This window comes from Lynx rufus, unplaced genomic scaffold (genome assembly GCF_022079265.1).
Source record: "Lynx rufus isolate CCGP_SWC_20201006 ecotype Redwood Valley unplaced genomic scaffold, mLynRuf1.p SCAF_4, whole genome shotgun sequence".
Classification (NCBI taxonomy): domain Eukaryota; kingdom Metazoa; phylum Chordata; class Mammalia; order Carnivora; family Felidae; genus Lynx; species Lynx rufus.
The window spans coordinates 16205490-16222877 of NW_025814856.1; the positions used below are offsets into that span (position 1 = coordinate 16205490).

At 46.4% G+C, this 17388-nt stretch overlaps 1 protein-coding gene across 3 annotated transcripts in view; it reads left to right on the plus strand.

Moving 5' to 3' along the window:
* Positions 1–17388, plus strand: part of KLHL18 (kelch like family member 18) — a 55334-nt gene that overhangs the window by 25979 nt on the left and 11967 nt on the right. For all 3 annotated transcript variants that reach the window (XM_047094466.1, XM_047094467.1, XM_047094468.1), the window contains 4 exons: positions 7160–7290; positions 9719–9859; positions 13910–14108; positions 16921–17081. In XM_047094466.1, coding sequence (XP_046950422.1) covers positions 7160–7290; positions 9719–9859; positions 13910–14108; positions 16921–17081 — 632 coding nt within the window. The remainder of the gene's footprint in view (positions 1–7159; positions 7291–9718; positions 9860–13909; positions 14109–16920; positions 17082–17388) is intronic.

Consider the following 17388-nt stretch of genomic DNA (forward strand, 5'->3'; position numbering starts at 1 on the left):
ATGGCTCCATGGCCTTAGAGACCCTTCCTTGTACTGTTTCCTGGTTTCCTAACACTCTTAAAGTAAAATGTAGAATTTCTGAGTGCCCTATCTACTTTTCCGGCTTCACATCACATCACTTTCCTTTTCATATCTGTACTTGCATCACGGAGGCCACTTTGATTTTTAACAACTATCGACGGAATAGTGTGTTCATGATTTTTAAAACCAAGTATAGAGGAGTTACAACACATGTGGCTTTACGTTACCCTTACCTTCTTCCCCTTCATTTAACCCCATTAGCTCTTAATTTTCCCAACAAAGCTATTAACAGACATTTTAAGTTACAGGGGCTTCATAATTTAAAAAAAAAAACAAAAAACAACCATACAGAGGAACTCTATAGGTGAGCTTCAGTGTCTTCAGATCCTACTGTGCAGAGGCCCTGCTTAGAAAGAGGTTCTGTTTCCACTCTTTGTAGAAGCCAGATGGCCTGAGTGCCGAGTCTTTGCTGCAGCTTTAGTGGAAGTTGTTTGGGTTTTCAGTTGGAATTGGTGTTTTTTTCTCAGAAGCACACTTATGTACCTAGGGAGTCCTGGGATTGCCCCTAATTTGCTTTGTAGATGCTAGTCATCGCATACCATTCCAGAGCAGTTAAGTGCCTGGTGTTGATCCATGCGCTTACTAAGGAGTAGTGTGAGCACAGGCACTAGGTGTGTGCTTTGTGCACAGAGACCTGATATCCTGATCCAACCCAGGCAGCTCCATATGTGGTCATGCATTTAACTCTTTCAGTTCAGAGTGTTTCATTATACCACATATTTACTTTTTTCCTTGGACTTGGAACCTAGCTCTTTCCAATACTTTAAATTAATGATCTGATTCCGTTCTAGTGGTGCCACCAAAGCACCCTTGCTTTATTCCTTTTTTTTTTTTTTTATGAACTTTTTATTTTGAGATAATTGTAGATTTGGATGTAGTTATTTGAAATAACAGTGCAGGGCGCCTGAGTGGCTCATTCGGTTGAGCGTCCAACTCTTGATTTCGACTCAGGTCATGATCCCAGGGTCATGGGATGGAGCCCCACATGAAGCTCCATACTGAGCGTGGTACCTGCTTAAGATTCTCTCTCTCTCCCCCTCCCTCCCTCCCTCCCCCCTCCCTCGCTCCCTCTCCCCCACTCTCCCTCCCTCTCCTTGTGCCCCCTCCCCCATGCATGCTGTCTCTCTCTAAAATAAAAATAAGTAAAAAGAGGAAATAATAACAGGGAGATCCTGTTTACCCTTTACCCAGTTTCCCCCATGGTAATCTTACAAAACTTCAGTACAACATCACAACTAAGATTTTGACATTGATGTAATTCAGCACTCTTACTCAGATTCCCCCAGCTTTACTTTTATTCACTGGTATGTATATGTGTGTTTAGTTCTATCTAATTTTTTTTATCATGTGTAAGTTTTTTTATTATTTCAAAAATTTCCCACATGGCTGAGAACTTGAGCTGGGAGGAGGTGTTTATTTACTGGGTCCCTCTCAAACTCCACTAGTAAACAGCTCAAGCATAATTCCTTCTCTTTTACATAATAGCTACTTAATTTTCAGGCAAGTTATTTAACTTCTAAATCTTCGTTTCCTCTTTTACAAAATGGAATTCACAGTAGCTACTTAATGCACAGGTTGCTATGAGGGCCAAAATGAGAAAATAATGCATAATGGGTACTTAACAAAAAGGAATTCAGTAAATGATCATCTCTCTCTATCTCTGTCTCTCTTTCTTTTCCTTTTTTTTTTTTTTTTTTAAGAAAGTGTGCACAAGCTTCAGAGAGAAGCAGAGGGAGAGAGAGAGAGAATCTTAAGCAGGCTCACACTCAGCACACAGCCCTGAGGGGGCTTGATCCCATGGCCGTGGAATCATGACCTGAGCCAAAATCAAGAGTTGGTCATTCAGCCGACCTGAACTACCCAGACAGGCACCCCTGATCATCTCATTTTTTAAGTGATTTTTTAAAACTGAGATTATAAATGAGAGTATTTGGGTTTTTTAAAGCTTTTCACAAAAATGTGGTATCTTAGGATTATAGAATTGGAAGATCCTTTCATAGGCTTGGGACTGGTGAAGAACCGCCCTAAACATTCTTAGGTGATAGGACCTTATTCTTTGTAATAAACTAAAATCTGCCTCCCTGTCATTTCTGGGTCTGCCCTCATCCATGTGATGGCCCTTCTAGGGTTTGAGGACAGCTGCTGTGTCCCCCCTCCCAAATTATCTTTTACAAATGGGCTATCCTTTAGCCATTCCTCTTAAGATGTAGCTTCCAGACCTTCTCCCAGCTTGGTCTCCCCCTTCAGGATAAAGACAAATTTGTTGTCCCCTTTAACAAAATACAGAGTTCAGTTGTAATCTGGCTAATGTATCCCAAGATAGGCCTGCCTTCTCTTTACCTGAGCTTTTTGGGGAAACCAGGTCACCTAGTTTATGCATGTACCGTTTATTCTTTTGTCTTCTGTCTACTTCCCAGATGAAAAATAAATGCATGGCAGTTTAACACAGCTAATTGAACACACATTTTAACCCCCGTGCTCTGCTGTAATCCCATTAAAATGATAGTAAGAGGGAGAAGAGGTATCAGTAGATGAGAGGTCAATGGAATGTTGACACCAGAAAGTAGGAAGTGTGGTGAGCTTTGAGGGCCAGAGGAACTGAAAGTGCCTGCCGGGGGGAGAGACTAAGAAGAAAGAGGATTTGTAATGCAGAACCCTGGAATAGTTCCAGAATTGGAGAAACAAAATACTGAAAACAGGAAGATTAGTTGAAAGTCTGTGTGAAAAGCAATTAGTTGCCTACAACTCCTCCCCCACTCTCCCAGGAGACCAGAATTTCAGTCTTACATATTGAACCAGAGACATAACAAGGATAGAAGGGGGGATGGAATATGGTGCAAAACTGAAAATAAAGGCTTTAAGGCAGAGGTCTAAATAGTGAATGGTAGGACCATCACCTCTCTAACCTACTTTTCAGAATATCTGCAGGCAGGCACTCCCATCCAAGAGATTGGAAGATCCATCTCTGATAAAGTTTGCCACAGAGAAAAAGTTCCAAAGATACTATTTTTAGGGGTCCTCAGAATGGCAGGGTCTTGCTTGGTCACCAATGTGACATCCACAAGTTGATAAGCCTAGTTCTCCCACACAGAACTTTCAAACAGTTTCTAAAAATATCAGCAGTTAGGGGTGCCTGGTTGGCTCAGTCGGTTGAGCATCTGACTTCGGTTCAGGTTATGATCTCACGGTTCGTGGGTTTGAGCCCCATGTCAGACTCTGTGCTGACAGCTCAGAGCCTGGAGCCTGCTTCAGATTCTGTGTCTCCCTCTCTCTCTGTGCCCCTCCCTTGCTCACACTCTGTCTCTCTCTCAAAATTTAAACATTAAAAAAAAATTTTTTTTTAAGTATCAGCAGATAGCCACTGTCATGAGGCATTTAAAGCAAGCCTCTAACATAAAAGACAGAGACCAAAACAAATGGGGGGGGGGAACTCAGAGGAATAACAGTAAAAGCAGGGAGGAAGAGGAGAAAAAGAAGAAAAAAAATTAACATTTTAAAAAAAGGTTATTTATTTATTTTGAGAGTCTCAGAAAAGAGAGAGCATGGAGGAGGGGAAGAGACAGTGAGAATCCCAAGCAGGTTCTGCGCCAGTGGTGCAGAGCCCACATAGGGCTTGATCTCATGGCCATGAGATCATGACTTGAGCTGAAGTCTAGAGTCAGACACTTAACCAACTAAGCCACCCAGGTGCCCCTAACTATAATATTGAGAGAGGTTAGAGAAAATACTGCATTTGTGAAAGATGAATAAGATTCTTTCAGTAAAAAGCTGGATGGGGGAGACCTTCAGAAAACAAGAAGGGCCTCTTGGAAATTAAAAATACACCATAGCCTTATAAAAAGCTACAACACAGAAATATTGAAAGATAAAGTTGAAGAAGATTCCCAGGAGACTGACCAAATGAAAGAGATGGAAAATGGGGAACAGGTGAAAAAAACATGGGGCGCCTCAGTGGCTCAGTCAGTTGAGCATCTGACTTTGGCTTGGGTCATGATCTCGCGGTTCATAGGTTTGAGCCCCATGTCGGGCTCTATGCTGACAGCTCAGGGCCTGGAGCCTGCTTTGGATTCTGTATCTCCTTCTCTCTCTGCCCCTTGCCCCTCCCCCCTCAAAAATAAACATTAAAAAAAATTTTTTTTTTAAATATAGGCACATTCCAAGAGGCCTAACATCCGACTAATAGAAATTTTGGAAAAGAAAAAATAGAAAATAGGAGGAAATTATCAAAGAAATAGGATGGAAAAGTATTCCAAAACTAGAATCAAGTCTGTAGATTGATAAAGCACGCTGAATAAAGGACACCAACAGCAAGGTATAATCCTGTTAGATTCAGAACTCTGAGAATAAAGAGAAAGTACTAAAAGCTTCTAGCGAGAGCAGTCACATACTGAGGGTTAGTGTTCAGAAGGGCATTAAATTCCTCAAAAGCAACAAAGTAGAAGACATTGGAGCAATGCCTTCAGAATTCTGATAGAAAAATATATTCCCAACTTAGAATTTTATAGCCAGCTAAACTGTCACCCAGGTTTAAGGCTAATAAAGACATTTTCAAACATATTGTGCATATGCCCTATGATATTCTGATATAATAAGAATATGTATTTGGTCTTTTTCCCTGGTTTCTGGCACAGAGCTCCTCAAACCCTTGGAATTTCCTGAATAGGGGTGATAAAAGCATCTTTTGTTATAATATTTGGTCTTTGTTCCCAGTTCCTGACACAAAAACTTCTAAAACCCTTGGAATTTCCTGAGTGATAGGAGTGTCCTTTGTTATTCATTACAAATCTCTTTCAGCCACACCTGAGTTTATGCTAATAAGGTGACTCTTTGTGGGCCCCTAGATAGCTTCAGGATGGGGGCTGGTTCCCAGAGGAGGCAACCATGTGATTAGAGGGTTGGAATTTCAGTTCCACCCTTTGACCCCTGGGAACCTTCCAGCTTAGTGAAGGTAGCCATGTGTGAGGAGAGTGGCACACATAAGGACCGAAGCTCCTGTGCTCAGGACCCATCTAGACTTTGCCCTATGTACCTCTTCATCTGGCTGTTCTTTTGTATCCCTTTACACTGTCCCTTTATGGTGTATCCCTTTATGATTACACCAGTAACAGTATGTAATCCATTTTCCCTGAGTTCTGTGAGCCATTTTAGTAAATTATTACACCTGAGAAGAGGGTTGTAGGGAACACTCCCCCCTCAACCCTGCCCCGACTTTATCACCAATTGCTCAGAAGTACATGTGGCCCAGCCAGACAAGCCAACCCTGAGACAGTGTAGGAGGGACAGCACAAGGGTGTGAGCACCAGGAGGCAGGGATCACTGGGGGCTGTTTGTAGTTAGGCTGCCACAAGTAATAACTAGAAGTGAAAACTCAGGAACTATTATAGGGACATTACTTAGAAAGGTGAGATAGGGGCGCCTGGGTGGCTCATTCGGTTAAGGGTTGGACTTCGGCTCAGGGCATGATCTCATGGTTCATGAGTGTGAGCCCCACGTTGGGCTCTGTGCTGACAGCTCAGAGCCTGGAGCCTGCTTCGGATTTTGTGTCTCCCTCTCTCTCTGACCCTCCTCTGCTTACATTCTGTCTCTCTCAAAAGTAAATAAACATTAAAAATTAAAAAAAAAAAAAAGAAAAAGAAAGGTGAGATAAATACCAGAAGAAAGAAGTTGCCCCTGAGAGCAGGAATCAGGGAACCACAAGCTGCTGGTGTGAAAAACCTTGTAGAACAACTTTAAGAAATATTTCCAGGGGCATCTGGATGGTTTAGTAGGTTAAGCATCCAACTTCAGCTCAGGTCATGATCTCCCAGTTCGGGAGTTTGAGCCCTGTATCGGGCTCTGCGCTGACCCTGCAGAGCCTGCTTGGGATTCTTTCTGTGCCCCTGCCCCGTCCCACGTGCTCTCTCTTAAAATAAATAAGTAAACTTAAAAAAGAAAAAAAAAAGAAAAGAAATATTTCCTTTTTTTTTTTTTTTTTTTTTTAATTTCTGACCCCCGCCCCAGAGCACACAGCCATTTAATGCCCCTGAACACCAGTAGGAGAGCAGCACATGGATTATGCGAGGAACTCATAGAATCTGAATCAGTGAGGCCCCTTCAGTGTTTGGAAGATGGTGTGATCTTAAAGAACAGCTTCCAGATAATAAACCTAAAGTGGTGCAAAAGAGGCCATAGTGACAGAACTTGAACTAGAACCCTTAAATAATTGTGACCCAGGGAAGAGCATTGGGTAATGAGATGCTCTGGCATTTCTCTAATGTGGAACTGGGCAGGGATGGTGGGGGGGGAGACTGTTCTTTCTGAAGACTAGAAAGTTCTTAAGTGGAAATGTTTATGTGGTTTGAAGCTATAAATGGCAAAGCTTGTGAAAAAGACTATCCTTTTGACAGATAGTTGGAAAGCTCTTTATAGGACTCCCCAGGCTAAGGATGTGTCTCCTTAGTAAGGGTTTGACACACTTTGGAGAGAGTCTCTGTCCCTGTGTGGCCTGAGCCTTGTGGGCCATGCAGAGCCCCTGCCAGTACACAGCACCAGCCATTTGAACTGGTTGTTGTCCCAGGACCCCCCAACATTTGTGCCCACAATGCTTGCTTTGTCCTTCATCCCCACATGTGCCCCTATTCAAGTCTGGTCTTGTTTCTCCTTATCTCTTCCTGTCACTGTGTATTTACCCTTCTTGAGCCTGCTGTCAGGAGCTCCAGGATTCTTGGACAGTTTGTCAATTCCATCTGCCTTTAATCGGGGTCAGGATAACATGAGAAATCAGGTGTTTGAGTTGGCGGGGAGTTGGGAACAGTGCAGTGAGACTGCCATATAAGTAAAAACTACCACTGGAAGCATTCAGGCTTCTAATTTTTTAACCATTTTAATACCTCATTAAGATGTATTGCTTACATTCTTCTACTATAACTGAGTGTGTTGAATTGAAAATCTCAGGGTCTCTATGACAGGCTCAGCTCTCATGTACTGGGATGCCTCCAGTACCATTGCAAGGGGCAGAGGCTTAAGCGGGGGAAGGGGCAGTTTGGGTTTTGGATGTGCATTCCTCAGTGTCTCTGTTTATATTTCACTCTGCCCACAGATTGGGGACCACAAATTCAGTGCCCACCGGATCGTCCTAGCGGCCTCAATCCCGTACTTCCACGCTATGTTTACAAATGACATGATGGAGTGCAAGCAGGATGAGATTGTAATGCAAGGAATGGACCCAAGGTACTCCATGTCTCCGCTAGGTCTCACAGCCTGCAGTGCCACTGGGGGGCCTGCAGCGGGACGCGGCATCTAGCGCAGCTGTGCGCACACAGTAGGTGATTTGGTAAACCAGTTAGAACCTCTGCCCAGTGGCCCGAGACAGGGTTAAATTGAGGAGAGTTTTTCTGATGCGTTTTTACTCTATTAGAGTAACACATTTAATAGGAACTAGACCAAGATATTTTTTATAACTAGGACTGGGTACAAGGTGCTGGAATACTATTCTGTGTGCTTTTTTGTGCCAGCCATTGTAGCTGGCAAAACAGTTTTTCAAATAAGTGTCTTCATTCATTACCCTCCTTACCAGTCTAGAAGTGTTATCCATCAGAACTTCCTGCATTTGTACTCTCTACAGTGGTAGCTACTAGCCATACATAGCTACTGAGCACTTGAATTTTAACTAGGGGGATAAAGGAGCTGAATTTAAAATGTTTTAAATTTAATTGTAATTAATACAGTTTTTAAATAGCCACGTGTGACTGGTGACTACTCTATTGAGACAACACAGATTCAGAAGATGGCAAAATTGTGGTTATTTGATGGTTGAGAACATTGATGTCCAAAGAGGTCAGGCCCAAAAGTGATCCCCTCTAAATTTCTTCCACTGTCCAACACAGCCCTTCCTAGCAAACAGTTATTGGCCTCAAATGTCAGTACTGCCGCTAGATGAATTTGCGCTAGATGAATTTTTGGGGGCGGAAGGCAGTACCATAACCCCTGAAATCATGCCATTTAGGCACTTACTTAAAGTTGTCCTTACATGTAGAGTCGCTTACTACTGGACCCTCTACATGGAAATACTTTCCTGATTACTGCATGCAGACTTTATGTAAACATATCCCATAGTATGCCTTTTTGGGCCTCGAAAGGGAAATGGATGTTTATGTGACTGATTCTATGCAAGTCTATGAACTGAGAATGTATGTTTATAACCTAGGCTGTATCCAGGGGCCCGCTGCACACCTACTATGTGCCTGGCACTGTTCTGAGATCTGGAAATGCAGTAGCGAACAAAACACACAGGGTGACTCAGGGCCATGACATTCTCGTTGGAGGAGAAATAATAAACAAAACAGGGACTCTAAAACGTCAGCCAGTAACCTGTCATTTGTTGCCTACCTTCTTAATCTCACAGTGATGGAAAGAAGGGGTAAGGGAGCCAGGAAACTGTAGTACGCTCTGACTGATTGAAGGTGATCTGCCCCAGCACATGGGGAGGATTTATATACCCAGTGCAAGGCAGAAATCTCAGGCCAGCTCCCTCTAAGGAAAGACACAGAAGTGGGTGTGCAAGGGCAGTTAGGCACTCTCTTCTCTCAAGTCTGTGTCTGAAGGAGCTGTGCTCATCACCACGCACAGCACACGCGCTTCATTTAAAAGAGGTAGACTGAGCACCTGTTATGTGTGCTGCTGTAGACACTGAGGAATAGCACTGAGAAGACAGCACCTCTTATTGTACCAGCTTTCTAGTCGTGAGCATCTGGCATTAAACATGCACATGCGTCATATGACTGGCAAGTGAAAGTGATATGAGAAAAGTAAAGCAAATGAAGGTGGGCTTCTGTGCTGTTCCAGGGTGATCAGGGAAGGCTTCTGTGATGAGGTGACATTTGAGCTAAGACCTTAATTAAAGTGAGGGAGTGAGCCATCTGGGGAAAGAGACCTCCAAATAGAGGAGCAGCCAATGCAAAGGCCCTGCGGTGAGAGTGTGTTTGGCATATTGGAATGGAGTGAGGGCTAAGAGTAGAAGGTGATGAGGTCAGAGAGCTGGAGAGGGGTCAGACCACATAAGGCCCTAGAAACAGAATTTGGATTTCATGCTCAGTGGGAATAGAAAGGCAGAAAAATTTGTTGGAGTCTCATTCTGGAAATTCATCTCGAAGAAATAATAAGAAACATTATTTATGATTGCAATACAATGAATGCTATGAGCTATTTTGCCTACCAATAAAGGAAATAAATTATAGCTTGTTTATGTGTTGAAATACTATATAGCAGTCACTAAAAATGATAAACATGAGGACAGTATAGCAACATGGGAAAGGAGTTGATAAGTATTACATGATTATATCCATACCATCTCTACATGCAGGCAAATGGGGATTGAAAATGAACCTAGAAAAATAACCACTGTTGACTCATTCAGTAGTAAGATAATGGGCACTTGCTTTCTTTTTTCAGAATTTTCTGAATAAAATTAGGCAATAAAGACAGCTTAAGAAGTAGAATGTATCTTTGGCTCCTGGTGAAGTAATTATTCCTTTCAGATGGATTCTCAAAGGGCACGGGCAAAATGGATTTTAGAGAGGAGCCCACACATTCTCCAGGTCAGCATGTCAGTTTGGTTAGGGCCAGAATCTCTGAAGAGTATCTTTTCTGTTTCCTCTAGCGCCCTGGAGGCTCTGATCAACTTTGCTTACAACGGCCACCTTGCCATTGACCAACAAAATGTGCAGTCGTTGCTGATGGGGGCGAGCTTCCTGCAGCTGCAGAGCATCAAAGACGCCTGCTGCACGTTCCTCCGAGAACGGTGAGGTCGTGCGATGGACCTGGCCCATTTCGTTCCTGGAATCCCCTGTGAACTTGTTGAGTCTTTGGGGCATGCCGAGTTTTCCGAAGGGAGTGAGCCAGGGAGTTTACTCTGCAGAAATAACCTTTCTTCAGATCTCTGTCAAGTAGTGTCCAGTTATTTGGGATGAACATTTGAGGGGACATGATTTACGTACCCCCGCCTGCACTCCCCTGGCCTGACATGTACCTCTTCTTCTGGTCCTCTCTTCAGTTTGACCAGCCACTAATTTAGCTGACTGTTCTCACGAAGCCGATTGGTTCAGTGCTACCTGTTGCCTAGCCTGTCTCCATCTTTGTGTAGATCCTGCCCCCTCCTTGAATGTCTTGGCTTCTTTTCCCTTCATCTCTTGAGGAGCCTACCCAGATTTCACCTCCTAGAATTCTCTGTCTCCCTCCGTCTCCCAGAAGCAATCATGGACTGTATCCTTACCTAAGTCCAGCATTTGGCAATGACCTTTTGATGACAGAGCAGATAAGAAGGCTCTTCCTCCCCCTCCGGAGGCAGAGCTCTTAGCCACAGGGTAAAAGCTGCGCCTTCACCACTAGAGACTTGAGGGTGCAGGTTAGCACTGGGCTCCACATAGGCAGGGAGAAAGCAGAACAACGTTTCTACCTGAGCTTCTATGATCACAGGTCCCTGACCTGAAAACCAGCATTCTTCCCACCTCAGATCTGCCCTCCTGAACCTCATTGCATCGTAGAGCTGCCCCCTCCCATTCCTGCTCCACCAGACCAGTTCACTTAGCAGCTCTGTGGAGCCCACCTGCTGTCCATGTCCTGCCCATGCGGTGTTCTTGGATGTCACTGAGCACTGCTGTGTGTGCACCTAGTCTTGATAACCGTGGTAATGATGCTTAGCATGCAAGGCGCTCTCTGCTGGGCTCAGAGTGAGTGGTTTCATCATGAGGTAGATGGTCTGTTTCAGGTTTTACAGATGGAGACCACATGAGAGCACAGCCCCAGAGCCCCGCCTGACCTTGCCCCAGAATGCGGGGGGTGTGGGGCACACAGTCTTTCCTACTCATTTGTGAGCTTCTTCTTCTTCTTCTTTTTTTTTTTTTTTTTGGTCTATTTATTTATTTTGGGAGAGACAGAGACAGCATGAGTGGGGGAGGAATGAAGAAGGAGAATCCTAAGCAGGCTCTGTGCTGCCAGCTGCATAGCCAGATGCAGCGCTTGAACCCACGAACTGTGAGATCATGACCTGAGCTGAAACCAAGAGTCAGACACTTAACAGACTGAGTCACCCAGGCTCCCCTCATTTGTGAGCTTTTTAAGGACACAGATGAGACTCTTGTTTGTCTCTTTGTCCCCACAGAACTCAATGATTAATTAGGCACTCTGGAAAGAATTAAGGTTGGCCACTCTCACAAGGGGACAGCAGCTCCACCTAGGGGCTTTTGAGGTCATCACTATCAATACTGGACCAGCCTCTTTTATAAAGTAGTGTTGTCCAAAAGATGCTTAAAAAGTGATTTTTAGACCAGTGGAATTTTTACATGCATCAGTGACATTTTAGGAAGACATACTTAAACACAAAGCCTGATGTTATGTCTGTCTTTTGACATTTTTCCATTCAGCCCTGCAAGAAAAACACACCTTCAACTAAACTGGGCTTTGACATCTAAAAGAATGGGATGTGGGAAGCCTGTCTTTATTCCTCCACACAGGCCCCAGAGGCTTGGCCTGCTTTCTATTTTCTTTCCAGTAGTTACCATCACTGCTTCTGTTCCTTGGGGTGGTTCTCCTGAGCCTGGCTGCAGAGTGTGTTAGGGTGTCCCAGCTGCCCCCTTCCTATGTATCCGCTTCCCATGGAAGCATGTGGACCTTCCATTTTCAAGTTTTGATTGCTAATGACTTGAGAGAAACCATTCTGAGCAGTGGTGGAAAAGACAGGATGTGCCAGGGCACAGAGAAGCTGCAAAGCCATCAGAGTTCTTAGAGCAGTCGTTCCTGAAGTCTCTCCACCTATTGGGTCTTCAGCCTCTCCTGATTTTTTTTCTTTCATGAGACTGGGGTTGATTTTTTTTCTTGTGGCCCCTTTCCACGTCTTCAGATGTATGGACCTCCTTGTGTCTAGGTGAGCATTGGAGCTGTGTATTTTCTAAAATACTCGTCTCAGAACATCAAATGCATCAGTGAACCAAGCCAGTAAGTTATTTAATTCAAGTCATTGCTTCCTGACTTTGATAAAGCATTACATCTTACGGTGGCCTCCTTGCTTACAAGCTATGCCAGCAAGGAAGGAGGTCGTCCACTGAAAGATGTGCGTCTGTATCAACACTTTGGGTTCATTTTCCCTCTTATCTTCTTCCTGCTCCTGAACGGGGCCATCTCCTGTGTGCCAGCATTCCCTCCTCCTTCCCCACCTGCTGCCTCACAAGCAGGCTGCCCACATCCCATCCTTTTAGATGTCAAAGCCCAGTTCAGTTGAAGATGTGTTTTGTTCTTAATGCCAAGCCAGTGAAAGGCAAAGGTGAGGTGCAGGAATCCTAGCCCGAGAGGGAGCGGATGGGAATGTGCACAAGTCTCATTCAGTCACTGTGAGCACTGCAGGAGAAAGGCGTTATTTGATGACTGAGCTGACATTCTGATCTTAAGCCCTGTGTTCCTCACTGGACATGCTGCCTTGCCTAAGTGTTGCTCAGTGCTCATGCTTCCCTGGCCTTTGTGGAAATGCATGTAGGTTTCCAAAGCAATGGACAGACAGAGCCATTTCAGTCTGGACGGGAAACAACATCTTGTGGAGTTTAGACTATCCCAAAGCCAGACTCCTGAGATTTCCCTTCAGGTCTGCTGATGAGGGGCAGGGGTGCTTGTTGGTGAGTACAACTCTGCCTAGAACTTTAAACAACATGGTGGCGGGGTGGGGGGAGCAAACCTTCTGATACATACCCTCTCCCTCCATGGATTATCAGTCACAAAGTCAAAATAAGAAAAGCCCCATCCCCCCAGGATCTCCTGCTGTCACTAAGATTTCAGCACCACTTTGGGCTCATTTGAGATGCAACAGTAGTAAGAAAACCATTATAAAAATGAAGGCAGCTGCCCTGACTTCATGCCAACCACCACGCTGAGTGCTTTTGCCACATTCTTGCTTAACCATGGCCACAGCCTGAGGAGGTGGGTAGCTGTTGTCAGGTGAGGCTTTTTCCAGGTGAGGCTGTTAGTGGCACTTGAGGGATCCTCCCCTGTCACCTGGTGCCATGCAAGGCCCAGATTTACCCAGATGGCCCCAGTGAGGGCAGGTCTGCCTTGGGGCCATGGGAACGCGCAGAGGGTTCAGCCTCGGCACCGCCACTTGCTTGTAGAAGGCTGTGGGCACGTTTCTTAGTTTCTCTGAGCCTCAGTTTTCCATCTAAAAATGGAGGCGATTACTGCTTGGCAGTGCGGTTGGAGACTCTGGCCTGGCAAAGTACTGGGCTCACCGATGGTGCTGAGTGGTAGCTGCTGCTGTCTCTTCTGGGCGTCTGAACAATTAGACCCATAGAGCTTCTTGCTATTTAAAAAAGATGAAAAAAGTAAGTAAAAGAATAAGATTTTAGATCAACTAAAAAGATGAAAAAGTGGAAGGGTCCTGATGTTAGAGAAGTCGTCTCCCCACATGGTTTAAAGTCTCATCCTACAACCTCAGTACCCCCCTGGGGAACAGAGGTAGATGTTCACCAAAGCATGCCAGCGGTTGAAGGAAAGCAAACAGGTTTTCCAGTATGTGCTCTCTTCTCTCCTCAGGGCTGCTTCACGGGACTTCCCGGAGAGCTCATTCCCCCTAGACGCACTGAGCACGAGGCCCAAGAGGCAGGGCCCTCTGAGGATATAAACTCTCTTAATTTTAAGCCTGTACGGTTTAGGCGCTGAGAGGCACCCCTGAGATCACACAGGGAGTTTCCAGCAAAGCTGGGGTTTTTTCCATTCTGTAGCACCCCACCCCCCGGAACCAGCCTGAGAATGATCGAAGAGAACATTCTTCCTCTAAATTGTTTCTTTTCATTTTCTCTTACGCCAAAAGCCTCCACCCCAAAAATTGCCTGGGTGTACGCCAGTTTGCTGAGACGATGATGTGCGCGGTGCTGTACGACGCGGCCAACAGCTTCATCCACCAGCACTTTGTAGAGGTGTCCATGTCAGAAGAATTCCTGGCTCTGCCCTTGGAAGACGTGCTTGAGCTGGTGTCTCGGGATGAGCTGAATGTAAAATCTGAGGAGCAGGTGTGTAGAGCAGGGCAGCGGTCTGGTCTGCAGGTGACACGGGACTACTGCTCTTTCTGATCTTTGTTTTCAGTTGTTTTTGTTTTTTTGTTTTTTTTTTTAACGTTTATTTACTTTTGAGACAGCGAGAGACAGAGCATGAACGGGGGCGGGTCAGAGAGAGAGAGGGAGAACAGAATCTGAAACAGGCTCCAGGCTCTGAGCTGTCAGCACAGAGCCCGACGCGGGCTCGAACTCACGAACCGCGAGATCATGACCTGAGCCGAAGTCGGACGCTTAACCGACTGAGCCACCCAGGCGCCCCCAGTTGTTATTTTTTTAATGAAGATCATGATGTGTGTGCAGCTTGTTGATTGTGGGTTTGTTTTATTATACTACGTACATCTTTCATGAACATTTGTATCCATGTTAGTGTCTAACATTCAGTTGATTTTATCAACATCGCATCTCTTATTGGATGTTCGGGTTATTTCCAGCATTTACTATTGGAAGTAATGCTGCCATGAAAGAATCTTATTCTAAAGGAGAACAGAGCACCGGGGCAGTCTCTGGGGAGGAGTATGAGGTCAGGAGGGGTTGGTTTGTTTTTTAAGGTGAGAGAAATGACGGGTACATTTGGCTGCTGGTGGGAATTTTCCAGAAAAGAGGGAAGAGTTGGTGATGTAGGAGAAAAGGGAGAATGACTGCTGGAGCAATGTCCTCAGTAAGCGAGAGGAGGCAGAGCAGAGGGCACAAGGCGTGTACCTGTTAGAAGTGCCAGCCGTTCTCATCTGCCACCACAGGAGGAAGAACCCCCGCACCCAGTGGCAGCGGGGAGGCGTGGGGTGAGAAGGGAGGTGCTGGCAGATTCCATTGACATTCTCTTCTGGCTTGGTTCTGTTTTCTCAGCTGAGAATGGGGATCAGGAGGAGTAGTAAAAACGTGAGGTCGGATGAAGAGGCATGCACCAGCCCTGTGGGAGCTGGAAAGAAGATGCAGCTAGAGGAAGGAAGAGGGCCTGGTGGGAAGCGGCCCTGATGAGATTAGCAGTCACATATTTAGAATGGGCCGGCCAAAGGGCGCCTGGCTGGGCCGAGTCGGAGGTGCATGCAACTCATCTTGATCTTGGGGTTGTGAGTTGGAGCCTCATGCTGCGTGTACAGATTACCAAAAAGAATAGATAAACTTAAAGAAAAAAAAAAAAGAATGGGTGGGCCAGCTCTGTCAGCTGCAGAGTGCGGGTGGGGGTGAGCTTAAAGAGCTGGACCTCACCAGAGTAGAGACTTTTTTCCCAGGTGGGCGTGATTAAGGGAGATAGGCTCAGCATGGGCACTGAGGGCACCCACATCATAACTCATGGAGCCGGTGCTGGATGACAGTGGGGAGGAACCAGGCTCTGCAGGGGGCCCTGAGAGGGAGGTTGGGGGAGAGGGAGCACTGTCAAAGGCTCATTGGCATCAGTTACTGAGCAGAAAGGATTGGAGGCGTTGGTCACTGCCGGCAGATTGAAATTGATGGAAGAGGCGGAGCCTTTGGATGATCAGAGGGTCCTCGAAGGACAAAGAAGACCTCTTATCGGAATGGTCGAGAAGAATGTGAATAAATGGGAGTGCAGGGTGTTAGCAGAGGAGCGAAGGGTGACCCTTTAGGTGAGCAGAGGTGGGTGTAAGCGCCTGAAGAGGACTGGGAGTAGATGTTACCTGGAGCGGAGTGGGGCGAGGGCTGCACAGCAGAGGGCTCGAATGCAGGGGTGAGGTGTTTAGATCTGGCCCTGCGGACACCGGGAGCACCACCCGACAAGGCCTCCACCTGTTCAGTCGTTGGGAAACTAACCAAAGTCCAGGGCAGAGCAGCTTGGGGTATTTGCAGTGGAGAGTCCTGGCCTGTCGTGAAGTTCTGCTTCAGCAGGAGGAGCCCCAGGCTCCAGGAGGCTGCTTATTTCCCTAATGTCAGAAAAGCAGGGGGAAAGTGGGCCCTGAGTGTGGTCGTGTGGGCCCTGTGATTCACAGGGAAGAGCTCCGTCCCAAGAGCAAGCCCCTCTCTAGCCATTCCACTAATGAGCGTGACCTGGGTCAGTTCAGTTACAAGTGGTACATTTCAGGGGTTTTAGAGGGACATACCCTTGTGGCTAGAGCTGTTAGGGAGACCTCCAGAGAATGTGGATCTGGAGCCAGCGTTAAGAAAAGGGGAGTGGGTTTAGAAGAAGAGGAGGAGGTGAGGGGACTTGGAGGTGATGTGAAGGTGGCAGTATGAACAGAGAACTAGCCAGCCTGGGAGGCGGTGGGGGAGGGGGCTAAGGAGGAAAGCAGGCAGGGTGGAATGCAGAAAGGAATAAGGAACCATTGACAGCTTTTCTTCTTTTTTTTAATGTTTATTAATTTGAGAGAGAGACAGAGCATGAGCGGGGGAGGGGCAGAGAGAGACGGGGAGACAGAATCCAAAGCAGCTCCAGGTTCTAGGCTGTCAGGACAGAGCCCAATGCAGGGCTCGAACCCATGAACTGTGAGATCATGACCTGAGCTGAAGTTGGATGCTCAACTGACTGAGCCACCCAGGAGCCCCGGCAGCTAGCTTTTCATTAGGAAGGTATAAAGAAAGCCAGGAGCTTGTTATAGTCACGAGGCTTGTGTTTCAAAAGATGGCCAAATGGGGCAGCTTGGGGAGGTAGAAACAGTGGCTTCAGGAAACAAGGAGGAGGAAAGATTGATGGACCCAAGGGACTAGCTGAATATAGGGAGTGGAGGGATGGAGACAGGGTGGTTGGGTGGGGTGCCTGGGGATACGGCCCGGGGAGAGAGGAGTTACTGTACAGCTTGCATCTCTGCCGCGGCAGGTCTTTGAAGCTGCGTTGGCCTGGGTCAGATACGACCGGGAGCAGAGGGGGCCCTGCCTGCCTGAGCTGCTGTCCAATATCCGCCTACCCCTCTGCCGGCCCCAGTTCCTGTCGGACCGTGTGCAGCAGGATGACATGGTGCGTTGCTGCCACAAATGCAGGTGAGTGAGGATCAGCCTGCACAGGATGCTGCCGGGGTCCAGGCAGAGGAGAGGACGTGGCCCCACTTAGGCTGTTTATGTTCCAGCTCAGGGGAGGAAGGATTGAGTGATCAGTTCTAATTTATAGCACGCAGATTGATCTGTCTTCTGTCTAGAGCCCGGAAAAGCCTAAGTCTGACCTCTTGGGCAAAGAAATGTGCCATGAGGGAGCATCAGGGCAGAAGGGGCTTCCTCCCCCATGCTGCCTGAAGATTTCCTAGCATCTCCAGGAGCTCACTTGGTGATGACTCCCTGGGGCTCCTTACTG